The 17245-nt window shown below is 41.2% G+C and overlaps 1 protein-coding gene across 5 annotated transcripts in view; it reads right to left on the bottom strand.

Annotated features, from left to right (window-relative positions):
- Positions 1 to 1558: 1558 nt before the first annotated feature.
- Positions 1559 to 17245, bottom strand: part of C1QTNF7 (C1q and TNF related 7) — a 50406-nt gene continuing 34719 nt past the window's right edge. For 4 of the 5 annotated variants that reach the window (XM_038136168.1, XM_038136169.1, XM_038136166.1 and 1 more), the window contains 3 exons: positions 4357 to 4559; positions 3228 to 3473; positions 1559 to 2560 (listed from right to left, as the gene is read on the bottom strand). In XM_038136168.1, the coding sequence (XP_037992096.1) occupies positions 1929 to 2560; positions 3228 to 3465 (870 nt within the window). In that variant the 5' untranslated portion in view covers positions 3466 to 3473; positions 4357 to 4559 and the 3' untranslated portion in view covers positions 1559 to 1928. The remainder of the gene's footprint in view (positions 2561 to 3227; positions 3474 to 4356; positions 4560 to 17245) is intronic. The other variant, XM_038136171.1, reaches the window with a different exon arrangement.

Raw genomic sequence — 17245 nt, 5'->3', positions numbered from 1 at the left:
TTCACAGAAAGCAGCCCTTGTGTGACACTAATAAATTGTCTAGTTAGAAAAATAATCTACTATTGTCTTCTATCAGACATCTCTCACTGTCAAATAACATAATGGTTGTGCAAGCATTGCCAGTTTGATTTGTGGTCAGGGCTTTGCATCTGTTCACTGCATAAAGCAGCAGTCTTGCACTCACAGCCATGAATGCTGATGTGGGAGGAAGTGAGGGCATGGGTACAGAGTGCACAGGCTGATGGTCCACACAGAACTGTTGTGCTGGTTCTGCAACCTCAGCAGCATCTTTGTGTCATTTTGTCTGCTTGTAACTTTCTTAATCCATCAAGTACACAGAAACAACCTAGAAATTTCTGTCTGCCTTGGTCATGACTAAAGTGGCTTCAAGAGTTGTACAACACAGATCACTAACATTTAATGTTATCTGAATCATGGTTAGAAATAGCAGGTCTCTGTAAATCTGGGATAAACAAAAGATTGCAAATTCTTGGAAAGTAAGAGGACCCAATGAAAGATTGCCAGTTTTGACTGGTGTTGAATGCTGGAGAACTCGTGATGTTCCTAGACATTTTTACAATGATTGGTTGCTGCCACTGGTAAAATGGATTCCTCATTTCCAGTGTGGATTGGTATGGTTTCTCACCAATGGACCTTGCTGTGCTCCTATCTGATAGAGGGGACTGCCAGGTACTACCAGATATTTTATCTCCAGATGGGTGCAGGTGGTGATTAAATCACCTCTTAACCTCATTGACAAGAAAAGTAAATTGACCTTGTTACATGTCTTGTGCACCATGAATAGAAGTATAAACATTTTTTTTCAACTTTCAAGTTTTTGAAACACTGACAGAAGTAATTGCTTCCTACGTAGCCACTATTCATCTCTACTTTTAATTCCATTATCATACATCCAAAGAGTGGTAGCAACAGCCTACTTTTATTACTCCTATTCAGCTGATAATCTGTGAGGTCCCATGTACCTTTCCCAAGTTCATTGATTTGCTGAATGCAGTTTTTCATCTAGTGTGTGACCTACATTTATTTCATTGCATTTGGCCATATTGAAATATAACTTCTGCTTTAATGATGTGACTCAATTTCATATAATTTACTCTGATAAGTGATTACTGTCCTGTCATTTTTGGGCACCCACAATTATCTTCAGCAAAAAGTTTATACTTTTTTTCCACATTTCTCATAAAGATAATAGCATTTAAAGAACAGCAAAGACACTTGGAATTACATTGAAAATACCCACTGAATACTGACTATCTCCAAGTTTCCAGATTTTCCAGGTTTTAATTTCTTTATATGTTTGATAGCTTTGTTCTAGACTTTTATGGCTGCTACTGAGTAGTCCTCAGCTAGTTCAAATCTTCATGTACTTACTGCAAGGTTGGTTACTTATGAATGATGTTTGTTGGTGGAAATATGTGATGGGACTGTTCTTGTGACCTGTGCAGTGGCATCCTGAAACTGTCATTCCTATTTTATTCCTCTCCCATCTGTTTTAATGTATTGCCTGTCTTAAAATGACCAAAGATGACATTGAGGGAATTGTTCAATTTTTCTTTAATGTAATATACAAAATAGCCCTTCTAAATTGCATATACATTTTATATAAAATCCAATGTACAGTATCTTAAATTTGTTTAAATAGTATTATAAATGTAATTTTAGGGAAGAGTCAGTCCTGGAGTGATGGAGTCTTTTGGTAATTACAGTTCATTTTGATATCCCTGCTGTTCGTTAAAAAAACCCATCCTAGATTCTAGAAACATCCTTACAAGCTCATATTTGGTTCCAATCAAAACAAGAAAGAGCTCCCAGATTTTATTTTTTTTCATTTCAACTTTGTTTTCCCCACACAGATGAATAAAATCCTATGCTGGGGCCTCCAGTTTGAATGTCATTGGACATCTGCTTCAGAGCTCATCTTCATCTGACAAAGCATCAAGGTAATCTGTATCAACATATAAGAGAAATCCAGAAAACAAACTGTCTGCCCATGTTGGATCAGAAAAGAGACCGTTTTGGTCAGTGTAGAAGATTTCAAGCCATACTTCATCTTCTGGCTGAAGGTAGATCACCGTGGATCCAGAGGCTACGTCGTGGTTGCCGGTGTTCGCATCAAAAGTCTTGATCCGGTACTTGCCATTGTGAACCAGCCCAATGGCAAGATGCTTGTTTGCTAAGGTGATATCATAAGAAAAATAATAAATCCCTGGGATGGCACAAATGAACTTGCCTGTGGATGGGTTGTAATGTTCCCCCTCATTGAAGAGGACTTTGTTGAATACAATTGGTAGTCTTTCCTCTGGGTAGCTCGTGGTGATGCCAACAGAAAAGGCAGATTTCAGCACTATCTTTCCACACCTGCAGACCCCTGGTGTTCCTGGCTCTCCTCGGTCTCCTTTATCTCCCTTAGGTCCAGGTGGTCCAGCTGGACCTACTTCACCTTTGGCACCAGTCAATCCTCCAGGTCCTTTCTTACCAGACTCACCTTGGTCTCCTTTCTCTCCAGCTGGTCCTAATGGCCCAGTCTTGCCTCTTAAACCTTCAAAAACATTTTAGGTTAGTTAATCGTTGTACATATCACCTCAGTAAATGATTGTGTGGGCTACTGTGTGTGCCTGAACAAACAAGAAAAACATGGTCAGAAGTTCAAAATACTCTAGAAATACTTTGAAAATTTTCTAGTAAGTTTGCAGAAGGAATGACAGTAATTCCTGCTTATCTTCATGTGTCTTGATTACACATTAAAGAATGTTATATGTAATCAATCTATTGCTGCCTGAACTACCACGCACTACTGATGGCAGGGACAGCAGCATGACTACCTACCTAGTCATACTTGTGCACTAAATATTTTCTAAAAATAGAGCATTTTTAATGCATACCTAAGCACCTGCTAATCTTCTAAGCCTGGCTAATGGCACAGGTCATTAGCCTGTTTATTTGACACCACACATGCTTCATTCTTTCCAATTTTTTTCTTAGCATCTGTGTGAAGAAAGGTTGTGCATTTACATTTCTTTACACTGATATATGTGCATACTCTCACTATATTTATATATGCATCACACTTAAACCCACACAGGCACATGCACACACTCATCATATATAAATATATAGATAGATATAGATGTAGAGATATAAAACAGTGATGATGACAGGTCTTGCTTTCTTGTACTACTGTGTTAGTTTACACAAATATTCAATACCTGCACTCCCTTTTTCACCTTTTTCTCCCTTCCTGCCATCTCTGCCATCTCTTCCTGGGAGACCAATGCGTCCATGTGGCCCTGGGGATCCGCTGGCTCCAGGGGGGCCAGCAGGGCCTGGCAAACCTGGGATGCTGCAGATATATCTGGTGTAGTAATTTTCTCCTTTGGTCTGGCTTTGAAGAGGTTGTTCACTTGTGTAGATGGCAAAACTTGTAATGTAGAGCAGCACAAACATCCTCAGATCTGGGGAAAAAAAATCAGTGAGACACTCTAGTCACATGGAAATGGCTCTGAATATGCAAATAAGTGTGACACTGTTATGCATTATGCACAAGTAGAGGTGCAGACCTGAACCTGGAATTTCTGCATTACCAAAATCCATGTGGGAGGCAAGGAGGAAAGTCTGTCAGGTTGGAGCTTTTTCTGGGCACTGTACAAGTTGCTGTATGACTTTCAAGTAAGTAGCTATAGACTGACATAGTGAATATCAGCTTCTTGGGGCCAACACGTGAAAAAAGAATCTGGATTTTTTCAATGCAAAGACCTTTGATTGCATAGTTTATTTTGTTGTTGGTCCCTATATAAGCTTTACAGATAAAAGCCCTCTTGCTGGAGGGAGTTAGTCTGTGCTAGAGGCATGTGCCTGTAGTGAGGATGAAGCTTGCACCTTCGTTTCATTTTGAAATTTGCCCTTATGGTGGCAAGTGAATCTCCAGCTTAAATAACTGCAGCAGAAACTTGCTGAAACTGCAGAAAGGATGGCAGGCAGTTAGAGAGCTACAGCTTCAGTGCCCCTTGGAAACAGCACAAATACAAACACTTCACCCTAATCAGTCAGGTGGAACCAGGCAGCTGCCCTGCCCTGCAGGGGATGGTGGGGTGTGAATGGGCTGCTAACAGGTTGAGTTTTTTAAGCCTGGCTTGGGCTGTCATATACAATGACAGATTGTATATGACACAATATCTTGGAAGAAAATTGATTGAATCCTTATTTATAGAAAATTGATTAAATCCTTATATATGGTATTTGGGTGTTTTCGTAAACGATTAGATGGAAATTAGATTTCTCTGTCCCACTGTATACTGGGATACTAAAGAAAAGTGACATGCTGAGTAATTGCAGTACCTGATATACAATGGTGTCTTAAATGTAGTGTTGCATTAGCAGAGAGTCAATCATGGGTCAGGTGAGAACCCACAAGTCAAGCTGTTTTTTCTAATTCCTTTGCTGTCTTCTCAGAAAATTTGTGTGGGTTTTTATTTTGTTGGCGCTGTCCATTCTGTCAGAGCTAGTTTACAGCATTCAAGAAAATCAGAATCCACAGGTTTCTGTAGGGAGAAAAATAGAATGGGTGATTGAGAAAAATATCTGTGAAATGCAGTCTATTTTTTTTTTTTACAGTGACTCATAGACTCCTAGAACCATTGAGGTTGGAAAAGACCTTTATGATAAGATTGTCAAGTCCAGCCATCCACCTAACATCATCACCATGTAAACCATCATCACTAAACCATGTAAAATCCACACGTTTCTTGAACACGTCCAGAGATGGTGACTCTGCTGCTTTCCTGGGCAGCCTGTTCCAATGCTAGTCAAGCCTTTCTGTGAAGACAGATTTCCTGCTACCCAATCTAACTCCCCAGTGCCACAATTTGACATTATTTCCTTTCACCCTGTCACTTGTTCCCTGGGAGAAGAGACTGACTCCCACCTAGCTACTGCCTCTTTTCAGGGAATTGCAGAATGTGATACGGTCTCCCCCAAACCTCCAGGCTAAACACTCCCAGCTCCCTCAGCTGCTCCTCATAGGACCTGTGCTCCACACCCTTCATCAGCTCTGCTACCCTTCCCTGGACATGCTCCAGCACCTCAGTGTCTTTCTTGAAGTGGGATTCCAAAGCTGAACACAGGTTCGAGGTGTGTCCTCACCAATGCTCTGTACAGGGGAACAATCACTGCCCTGGTCCCACTGGCCACACTATTGCTGGTACAGGCCAGGTGCCTTTGGCCTCCTGGGCACAGCTGGCTTGGGTTCAGCCACTGTCACAGCACCCCCAGGCCCTTTTCCACTGGGCAGCTTTCCAGCCACTCTGCCCCAGTCTGTGGCACTGCCTGGGGTTGCAGGACCTGGCACTTGACCTTGTTGAACCTCACACAACCAGCCTCAGGCCACTGATCCAGCCTGTCCAGATCCCTCTGCAGAGCCTTTTAATCTAGAAATTGTTGTTCTCATTCTCCCCTCTGTGATACTGATTGGTGTGAACTGATTTAAAACGCCAAGCCATTCCATTTATTTGCAGTTCATGATATTTCAACTGGTATATGGATGGCATGGTCAGATCTATTCAGCAAGAAAAAGATCAGCATATATACATATACATGCATGTACACATACACAGTCTTTATGAAGAATCTTTTATTATATTTACAGAATGGAAAATTAGAAAATGTTATGGTATCGGTGATAATGCAGAAAAAAAGAAAGAAATATTGTGTTTGGAGAGAAATAAACAGTGCTCCAAAATTCTCTTCGGTGATATACATTTCGCTTTTCATTTTAGACATCTTGCATCAAATTGGCAGAAACCAAACTATTAATTTTGCTGTTATTTGATAAAGCCTTACCATACAGTCAGGCATAGCAGTCTCCACAAATGGATTAGCATGTGAATGCTGAACATCACAGCAGAGCAGGGAATGATAACTCCAAGGCAGTTGTTAGCTACAAGACAAACTTCACAGTGACGTTTGCTCTGATGTACTACTGAGCAAACTCAAATAAATCTCATGGATTTTCATGGGACTTAAATCAGGGACAAAAAAGCTCTCTGCAGAGAAGAAAAACTTTAAACACTTAGCCAGGAGGGAACCGCTTGGAGGGACTTCATGCTTAAAGCTGTATATGCATTTTACACAAAGCTGATGGATAAAAAGCAGACATGACCTAAGGATCAAGGACTGGAAAAAAATCCTGCCCTTTGCCAGATGAAAATCTGAATCAGTAGGCTGGATATTCCCACACTGTGTTGCACGTAAGCCAGGCAAAAACAATCTCAACAATTTCTAGCTTTGCCTGTGTCAAGGATATCTTACACATCAGAGTAAAAACCTTCACACAGCTGCTCCTGTCACTGGCTGGCCAGTACCTTATTGATGTGTGAAGCTGTCTCCAGCTCCCAGACCTCCCCTGCTGTTCTTCTCATGTGCCTACAGGAAATTAATTCGTCTGGGACATGTATTTCTGAATAGATCATGGGAAAAATGTCATTTGGGGAAGGTGAGGGGAGTGGGGTTGTTGCGATAGGGATGTGTCTTAGATGGCTGGGGCATTGTGTTTGGAGAACCAGTTTAGCATGGAGAAGGCATAGAGAACAATATACAGAGATTCAATCTACATGTTGGGGGTCTTAAGGAGTGACAGGGCTGTGAAGCTGAATGGTGGGAATGCATATAGTGAGGCAAACAGAGCTGGGCTTGGGAGAAAATTATGATAATGGTTCAGGTGATGATGTTTACAGACCTGAATTTATTCTTGGGGGGAACACAGAAAGCTGCTTCCAACAGAGGTAGCCAAAAAATGACATTCGGGAAACCATGCATTAAGCCAGAGAATCAGGACTTCTCTTGCCCTTTGAATTCAGACTCTTGAATTTCTTTGTGCATAACAGTAGTCATTTTATAAGGGGGGGGGGGGGGGGTGCCTGTCTGTTATTGCAGTCTCTTGGAAAGAGACTCAAAAGGAAATCTCCTCAGACCAAGGAAAGGAGGACAGTGTTGAACCCATGCCCCCTATTTCCCTAAAGTGAGTGTCCTTAAAAGCATCACTGAAATGTTAAAGATGAAAAAGAACATATGACCATGGCTTTTGAAATTTCAGTTTGACTTAGGAGGCCAGAATCAGAGATTTCAGTTCACAGGATTTTAAGAAGTTAGAGGGTATAATAGACTTCCCAGATCACTTTCTCAGGAGTCACCTATTGTTGTAGTTTTATTGTTGCCGTTAAATATTTGTTCACAGAGAGTTAACTGGGAGTCAGAGCATGAATCATAAATAACACTTTGTTCTTGGCTTCTGGTTGTCCTTTTCAAAGATAAAAAACTTTTGTCCATAAACTGGGGTAGGAAACAAAGTCATTTATATGTGCCAAGTGATTTGTCTCCAGAGAAAAACAGCATTTGAGGAGTTCAATGTATTTTTCCAAAAACTGAAAGCCAGAATAAGCACATGGTATTCTTCTTCAGAACAATAACAGATATCTTCATCATAGCCATCACCAAAAATAATAATGAAAATGATATAAACTCAGAGTTAGAATAATGTTATTCCATGTTTAGGAAATAGCATTTTCAATAAGTTTCAATCCACTAGGTAGAGGAAGAATGCACATCAAGGCATTCACTGGAAGATGATGGACATGCTGATCAGTTCTAGTCATAGAATCATGGCTGGCCTGTGTTGGAAGGGACCTTTAAGATCATCTAGTTCCAGCCTCCCTGCTGTGGGCAGGGACACTTTTCACTAGACCAGTTTGCTCAGAATGCTTTCTGAAACACATTTTCCAAGTGAGTTCTTAGTGTTATCTCATTCATTTAATACTAGAAAAACATTCAAAAAGCTTTTCTGGACCTTGTTGCAGTCTGTTAAGGTGGCAGATCTAAAGAATCAAAAACAGTGTGGCCAGCAGGTCAAGGGAGGTGCTTATGCCTCTCTGCTCCACTCTTGTGAGATCCCACCTGGAAGACTGTGTCCAAACCTGGGGTCTTCAGTGAGGAAACACATGGACATGCTGGAGCAGGTTTAGAGGAGACCACAAAGACAATCAAAGGTCTGGAGCACCTCTCCCATGAACACACACTGAGAGAGTCAGTACTTAAAGGTGGTACTTGTGAGAAAGATGGAGACAGGCTGTTTAGTAGGGCCTGTTGCAATAGGGAAGGGAATATGGCTTTAAACTAAAATAGGGTAGATTTAAAATAGACAGAAGGAAGAAATTTTTTATCCTGATGATGGCAAAACACTGGAACAGGTTGTCCAGAGAGGTGGTCAATGCCCCATCCCTGAAAACATTCAAGGCCAGGTTGAACAGGGCTCTAATCAAAGTGATCTAATTGAAGATGTGCCTGATGATTGCAGGGGGTTTGGACTAGATGACTTTTAAAGGTCTTTTCCAACACAAACTGTTCTATAATTCTATGATCTCCCTTGTTAACATACTCTGTAAGTTAGATCCCTATTGAAGCCCGGGCTGCCAGGGCTCAGCAGAGGCTTTTCATCAAGACATTAGGAAATCTCATTTCATTACTGGTATACTCAGACTATGTCACTAACATTTTTTTAAACTTAGATATTAAGGGATTGTAAGAAATTCCCAGTTTTGAGACTTTCTGGTATATGATCTAATCTTTCTCACTTGTTCAACTATGTAGGGCTAATTCTAAAATTTATTAATTGGCATTGTTTTGAAACAAGCCTAGAAGATTTCCCATGAATCTGTTGTAAATAAATCTGGGTCAAGTGCCAGTAGCTATTAGTCACAAGCTACTCTGGCTATGTTCTTACTTTTGTCTTGCCTTGCTAGCTTTGAATTCACTTCCAATACATACACACAGCTGTTTAGGCAGTAGAACATGTGTTTTAACTTCCTTGTGCACAAAGACGTGGATGAGAAATTGTCATACTTTTGGGCCTTTCTGTCTGCAGCCCTGGCAATTGATTAGTGGTAAAGAACAAGATAATCTATATGTCCTTTGGCTTTCCAAGTGCAAAGGCCCCAAATACCCCACTTAGCTACCAGGAATCCTCACTGTGAGATGCACAGACATTCCCCAACTCTCCCATCCAGGAGCTGTAGTGTAGGAGAAACAAAGTGAAGGAGAAAATAAATCAGGATGAGAATCAGAGAGAGAGATCTTCAGCAATTCATTTGAAATCTCACTGGCTGTGCCAGTCTTTTCCCTCTAAAAACATGATCCACAGAAGTCAGCTGTGTCCCCATGCCTGAAGGGTTCAAGCCTGCCATTCAATCTGCCACCACTGCTTACCTTTGTACAAGGCCTTAGGAACAGGTGCTTATGGTTTGGCATGCCACAGTCAGCAGTTTCTTTGCTCTGTGTGATTTTTATGCCATTAAAATGCAAGTCTTAATGATGGAATTTTTTTCCATGGATTTTACAGTAATCATCCACCTTCAGCTGGCCACAGCTTTATACATCTCCCAGCCTGTTTTGTGTTACTGGGGGCTATGCTGAATTTCCAGAGCTTCACCTGTAGCACCACACCTTACTCTAATGAATCAAGACCACAGCTGTCCATTACCACACTGCTTGGGTTACCTACACAATCCAGCAATCTTCACATGGCTTTACACTGTTTTGTTTCACTTGTGTAAGAAGGGGAAAGTGACCCAACAGTTTTTGAGCAGTCTGAACTTCTGATTGCCAGTACCAGAGCAGTTGATGGTGCCCAAAGGAATCAATCAGCCAGTGGGAAGGACCATTAGCTAAGTATTACTGAGAAAAAAAATCCTTAAAGGCCTCATTAGCAGTGTTGACGTTTAACAGTCTCATGCACTTAAGTTTGTAGTCAGTCATGTTTGAACAATTTTCCTCATAACTATGTTGAATGCAGTCAGATCCTTCCACCATGTCTCAAGCCTCCATTAAAAATCAAGTGCTTGAAATCAAGGCCAGAAGTTTAGTATGCTTGAGTTTCAAAGTATCAGAAGAGTGGGAGCAATTTTATTTCTTGGTGTCTGTCTTTAAACATAGTCTCTCCAGGTATTGCCATTATTTGGAAGGTTGTTTTTCTGAAAAATGCCAGAGAGCCTGGTCAAGGTGTGTATTGGTGAGATAGCTTGACTCAGCTGGTGGGAATTTTAACAAGAATGCTGGCAGGCAAAGCAGTTTCACTGCCAGCTGTGCCAGAACACACAAATAAATACAACCTGACGGAATTTGTTTGGACAGGAAGCCAAGAAGTGAGGCCAGTTGCTTACAGTTGGCAAGTGGCAGGGAGACAATAACATGTTTGCTTGCAGTGTAGAGAAAAATGGCCAGGATTTAACACTGGGAGACTCAGGACATGTGCATACCTACACCTCAGGTACATGATTATTTGAAATGTGTTCTCTATTTCCTTAAAATAAAATAAGAAAAAGAGACAGTAGCCATAAATTAGAAGCTGTCATCAGGGATGACCTAGAATTTGAAGGGTTAGTTATGAATCTGGACTGGAATACAGCATATGGAAGCACATAGGCATCTAAAGATGTGGATAGATGCCTAGAGCAGTGTGCCCATCTCCTGTGAAAAGTCTTTCAATTCAAGCAGGCTTCCTCTTCTTGGTTCCTCTCCAGCCCTTACCAGGAAAATCTCCATCTCCTGTCTTAGATCATTCTGCCTTGCCAACCTTGTAATGATGGAAGAGAAATAAAAAACAGGCTGGGTAAACCATTTTGGATGGTTTAGAAAGAGGAAAAACAGGGCGCCACGATAAAATGTCAAACTGCAAGGCACATGGGGACAAATAAGAACAAAAGCCACAGATTCTTGCCACAAGTCATGGGGACAGACTTCCCCTGCCTTGTGCCTTGTGCTCACCTGTGTTCCCACCTAGGCTTTGTGAGCAGAGGTCCATGGAGAGCTCCCCTCATGGCAGCAATCACTTTGCACTGGAGTGACTGGTGGGGGACAGCCAGCAAAGCAAGAACTGCTTTGGGAACTTCACTGGATATATGGCTGAATATGCTATAGTCCCTGGGCATGGCTTAATTCTCATGTCCTCAAGGTTAATGCTGTTTATTAGATCATGGACCCCTCTGGAGATGGATTCTTCTTCACCTAGCTGCTCCCTTGGTACAGCACATGGCACCAAAGAACAGTGTTCACCATGTAAGAAGAAAAATGTGAAGAGAAGAAAGCCTCCAGACCCTCAAAAGGACACTCCTCCCCCAGCACATTGTTTTCTTCTGGAAGTTCATCAAATGATATCACCCTGGCACTGTGCCTTTCTGGGAACTGTGTGGAAAAGTAGGCATCCAGCCAGGGACTACATTCTACATTGAACTAGGCAGAGACCAAAGGAGCAGTTTAAAGGTCTACACTGCACTAAGCTGGTTGATTTTCCTGAAGCAAGTTGGGGAAGGTGCCCATGAAATTCTCTGACAGGGGAGCAGTGGAGGCTGTGACCTGGGGCAGGGAGCAGCTCTGTTCAGCTGTGGCAGTCTCTTGTCCCTGTTCTGCTGTGCATGGAAGAGGATATCTGTCCATGGTTTGACATGAGTAAATTTTTTTTCAAAACCCACAATAGTTAAGCTTTTAGGTGTATACTTGGAACAAACCAAGCTGATAGCTTTTTCATGAGGCAAACTGGAAGTTTTTCCGGCCTGGGCTACCTAGATGCTCAGGAGAGCAATGTGAGACCCAGGCTGTGCACATGTCCCAGTGCTCAATGTGTTAGCAACCTGAGGACATACCAATGCTGGCAGCTTTCTTGCAGGACTACATCCTCGGGGCACTGCAGTGTTCACTGCCTGGACTAGCTGCAAGGTCTCCATCTTCTGACCCTTGGTGTAATGTTGGCTTGGTCAAGAGGAGCAAAGATAGAGCTTCAAGAAACTGAAGCCAAACATGAGAGAGGTGATGGTGAATCTGAATCTCACAGAGGTGTGAGTGCTGTGTCTCAGCACAAATGATAAATGTGTTTAAAGGCTGAGGTTTTACTGTAAATCAGTGGTGCTTGAATTTCCAAAAGCCTAAGGCATTTTTAAATGGCATGGAAGCCTCCTGTGCTTTCAATATGCCACCAACATTGGCTTGAGTCCCCAGCCTCTGGGCCTGACAGGCTCTCATGTCAACCCTGGTGGTCTTCATTTTACTGCTCTGACTTGTCAGTAAAAACCTGGCTTGAAAATCAGCATACTTTCCTGACTCTGGCTGCTCTGAGAAAAGTCCTGTTCTCGTGGAGGGAGTCTACCTCAAAGCTATTACTTCAACAGCATTACTTCCATATTTATATTGGAACAGAAAAAAGAGAATTTGGCCTGGTTTAGTCACATGTGCAATTGTTATGGTTAATGTCAGATTCAGGAGATTGGAGCCAGGAAGATATAAAAATAGAATAAAATTTATGTAATGTCTGCTTTTGGGTAATAACAGGTTTTTAAAGTATGCTTCTTCCTGATTAAATCAAACCTTTTATTTTCAGAGAGGTTGACCTCATTGTGAGACAGAAGAGCATGCACATTAGAAAGACAGCTCTAAACAGTTTGGAGCTGTGAAATAAAAGTCCATTTAAATTCTGTATGGTTTGATATTTTCTTACTGAAATAAAGATTTCTATTTCCACAGAAAAGCAGAAGGGAATATGCATTCTTGCTCCCAGCAGACCTGCCAGGAGAGCTGTCTGCACCCAAGCCCACCCTCGGTATGTCCAGCACCCAACTGGTACCCAGCACACGCAGGACCTGCACTTCTGCCTGATGAGGCTGATGTTCTACGACTTCATATCCTGTGCAGGTTATTGTGTTGGGAAAGGGCTGGCTGTTCCCTGGGACTGGGAGCAATGGAACTCACAGGGAACAGGGTGGCAAGGCAGGATCTCACCAGCCAGAGCCCATCCCAGCAGGAGCCAGGGCAGCCTGGAGATGGCCAGAGACAGCTGCGGCATCTGAGGCCAGACCAGAATGTCAGCTTGTGGATGAGGGTCAGCTGGGCTGAAACCAGGTCCTGGACCATGGGCAGGGTAATGGGACACCCCAGGAGAGGCTGGCAGGGATTTCAGGGATGTCAGTGCCTGCAGGGCTCTGGGAGGTTGTAGGTTGTAGGTTGTACTTATTCAAAGAGGAAGAAAGCATTGTGATCCTGGTCTGGCAGCATAATTTCAGTCTACACATATGGAATTAACAGTTTTCAGCACAAGGCTTTCAAAGGTTTGTTTAATTCCATATGGATCTTTATGCCTCTCCCCACTGAAGCATTCACTGAGCCACGTAGATAACCTGTGTCCTTCAGGATCTTGTCTTGCTTTCATCTGTCTCCTAATGAGAACCATTTCTATGTTGGATTGTTTGGATTTGTAGAGTCTCAGTCCAGCTTGTTTAGAGTTTGTTCAGTACATAAATTGCCATGTACTGAGAAGTGTCAAACTTGCTTATTTGAAAAATATTTTTGGATTGTTCTTACAACACATTGTAAAAATCTAAAATCTGTTTTAAGAGCTCTTTCACGTTGAAATAACTCTGAAAATTTTTTTTCCTCTGTATTTCTGATTTGGACTATTCAGGCAGGAAGTTTTAAATTTTCAAGTAAAAAGTTTATGAAGAAAATGAAGTATTAGCTCATTTCTTTGTTTTCTAATTTGTACAAACTTTGAAAGTGAAAAACTCATGCTGTTATATAGAACTCTGGAGGTTAACTGTTTGGTTAACTACTATATATCCTAGTCACAGTCTGTCCTGAAACATCTTTTTTTAAAAAGAGTTTAATAAGAGAGGAGAGGAGAGGAGAGGAGAGGAGAGGAGAGGAGAGGAGAGGAGAGGAGAGGAGTTTGTCTTCTTTTGTTTGACACAAATTTTCTGACACACATTCTCTTAGAAGAATGACAGTTTTTCTTATGATATAATAACATAAATTTGATACACATAATTATTTGTCAGCCTGCTTCTGTATGTACTGAAATCAAATGCAAATCTCTCTTTTATCAGTGGCATTTGATCAAATTCACAGAGAGGAAGAAAGAAAACAGAGCACAGAGTTTTCTTTCAGGAGATGTAATTTCTGTTCCTCAAACAGAAATGTCTATTCCATGGCAATTATTTAATCTTATATGACTCTATTTCTTCATCACTAAAACAACAGTATCAAAAACATCAGGAGTAGTATTGCCTTGTTGATGTAAAAGCAGGTAATTCCAAGAGCACTTCTCAGGTTTTGCTTTCCTTAAGTAATTGTGAGGTGCCATTTTGTATTTCAAAGCAATTCTCTCATGGGAGATTAAAAAGGATGAAGTCAGCATAATTCTCTCATTTTTTTTCATTCCAGTGCAGATGAGGTCTAGCATCTGATAACCGGTCATTTCTGACAGAAGGTGCTTTCTCACTTAAGTTCTTGCAACAATAATTGGTCTGGTTTCCTTTGAAATCCATCCTGTCTGGGAAGTGTTTGTTTCCTTGGGTTCCTCCAGGGAATAGCACAAAAAAGCTGCAGCTGTCAGTCAGCATGCCACTCTTCAGTAGGAAATTCTGGCCTTTGTCTGGCGAGGAGCAGGTTTACTTTGCGTGTGTTGGGATGTGATTTCAGCACAGTCTCCATGGGACATAAGTGGACATTCCCAGATGGTCTGAAGGTCACAAAGTGTTTAGCAACCAGTTAAATCTCATTTTCACTTTAATTTCCCCTGATCTCGATCTGTCAACAAGTTCCACCTAACCTTGAATCACAGAATGTTAGGGTCACCTTAGGATGTCCCCAGTCCAGCTGGTCTTCCCCTCATTGATTGAGAAGCCAGTAGCAATAGCCCAGCTGGAGCCATCTGACCCACACAGCAGCATTAGTGTGCACAGCCAGGAAGGCTCCGTTTGGGTGACCCCAGGCTGAGGGATGCCCTGTGCCTGGGGGTACCAGCTGCTGGTCCTGACACAGCACCACAGGGCTTCCCCTGGGGAAGGAGCAGACAGGACACACAAGTAGCACACAGTCACATCCCCGGGTGACACAGTCTTGGGGTGCAGCTGCAGTGCAAACACAACCCCAGGCGGTGGTATGTGCTGGGTTATGCCAAAATGCACATATTTGTTACAAAGAGAAGTGATTGTAGAGAACCCTCTTCACAATTCCATAATCAGTGAATGAAATTCCCTGTTATTGTAGTGTCCGGAGTTTTGATCGAGTTTCTCTCAAGTATCTCCAGATATAGTTTACAATGATGACAATAAATTCAGTGTTGTTTTGCTGTTGCAATTCCATGGCAGCAGATTGCCATGAGCCTTTTCCCATTTTAAACAGTGACCTTGATTTAAATTTATTTCTTAAGAAATTCTGGCAAGTCTGAGACAAACAGTATGCCAGAATCACTTCTAATGATCTGTCCCCAGAAATATCCTTACATAATTGTTAATACAAATAAAATATATATTAAAAAGAGGAGTCATGTAGGGCTTAGAGCATATCAGCCTCAAATTTCCATCAGGGTAAAGGGGTTTGCAATTTCCACTTTAATGGAAACCTACAGAGATTCAGAACATATTGACTTGCAAATAAAGTCGAAATACATAAAACATGGAGAAGCTTTCTCTTGCCTTGGTTAAAATGACCTTTCTTTCTTTCTATTTAAGTTTTATGGCATGGAATCAAGATGTAAAACTGAAAAAAATTATTACAATTTAAAGTCTTTCAGATCAGTTCAGGCAGTCACTTTTCCTTCAGCTGGGGCATATTTTCATCACAGAAAAACAAGTGTTTGTGTACATGTGTGTATGCACACACATATCCTTACATTTACCAGCCAAAGGAGTCCTGTTTTCACTTAGTTTGTCTTCAATGCCCTGGAGCGTGGTGGATACATTTTATGTAAAATATGTTATTAAAGATTTTCTTTTCTATTTGATAGAATTAATTTTCTTTAATTCAGATCTATTCTCTAATGGCCTAAATTACAATGTCCTTAGATTTGTTTCTAGATAAACAGTAAGCTGACATGTAATAAGTGTTTTGTTGTTTTGTTGGTTTTATCTTTGTTTTAGTTATCTTCAATGGGCTCTGCAAAAAGTTCTAGTTTGATATTTGTGATTTTGTTTATTGCTTAAATTACCCTGTCTTGGACAGGTATTTGCAATTGAAAACTCTTTTATGCTCAGAAGTCATATCTTTCCTGCTTAGAATTCTCCTTTTCTACCTGTGAGATGCTGAGATTTCTTATGAGTCTTCTCTTTTTCCTCTGTCTTTGGAAAAGCTTGAATGTATGTCTGTTCAAAGATCTATATATTTGTACACACACTGTAAAGTTAAAAAAATATAGGTCACATAAATTTATTAGCTCATGAGGAAGAATACCAAAACATTTCATTTGGAGACAATTTTCTTGGCATAGCTGCTCTTTTATGGTTTTTCATCTGTTCTGCTTATTTTGTTACTGCAGTAAATTGGGTCTCTGCAGAAGTTCATAAGCCACTGCTGTTCCTTCTGAATAAAATTAATTGGAGTCCCAACTTGTTCTCTTGGGGCAATTATGACATCAACTGTAACAGTCATTTCATTATCTCCGGTTTGGGATGAAAGCTACCCTTGAAGGACTCTAGTAAATATGATCAGAAGCCCTTCTGGCCCTGCTCTCTGTCTCAGGCAGTGTCCTGCTGCAGGCTCTTGCACTGTTCCCAGGGATGTGGGCAGCACAGAGATGCTTGCCACGAGGTTATCTGCCTGCTTCCCCTCCAGCTGAGGGCTTCCAAACTGAGATACTGTCTGAGTCCTTGCTTTCTTGTCAGCCTTGTTGGACTCTTTATCCATAAACTTGGAAGGAGCTTAAACTCTGGCTTTTCACAACATTTCTCATAACTGATAAATCTGTTAAATTAATTATGCACAGAATGCATTTGTTTCCCTTAAACCTTTTTGTCCCCATTAAATTGTTTTAACTAATAATTTCATTTGGTTTCTTCTATTTCTTGCTTTAAGAGACAGTGATTAATTTGGTTATTAGTACATTATCTTTCTCAGAAAGGTAGTAACATTATGATAGCTACAGCTTTTCTTTTTTGAGTATTATAAATTTACAATTAAAAATTCTAGTTGTTATATGGTCCACCAAATTGTAAGAGCTGTTTTCCTGTGGTGCACTAACATTAGTAAGCAAGATTTTGAATGACACAAAAGAGCAGTTTTCATGTTATGCCCTTAGGTCAGCATAAACCTATCATCTGTAACAAAAAGGCTGCAAAAATGCAGCTGCCTGAATCATGTTATCTGGCCTCTGCCCACTGTAGCAAATGACATTCTGCTAGACTTAAAAGTCAAGGAA

This window comes from Motacilla alba, chromosome 4 (assembly GCF_015832195.1).
Source record: "Motacilla alba alba isolate MOTALB_02 chromosome 4, Motacilla_alba_V1.0_pri, whole genome shotgun sequence".
NCBI lineage: Eukaryota > Metazoa > Chordata > Aves > Passeriformes > Motacillidae > Motacilla > Motacilla alba.
Note: the sequence above shows the minus strand (reverse complement) of the source record. Positions and strands in the feature narration are given on the sequence as shown.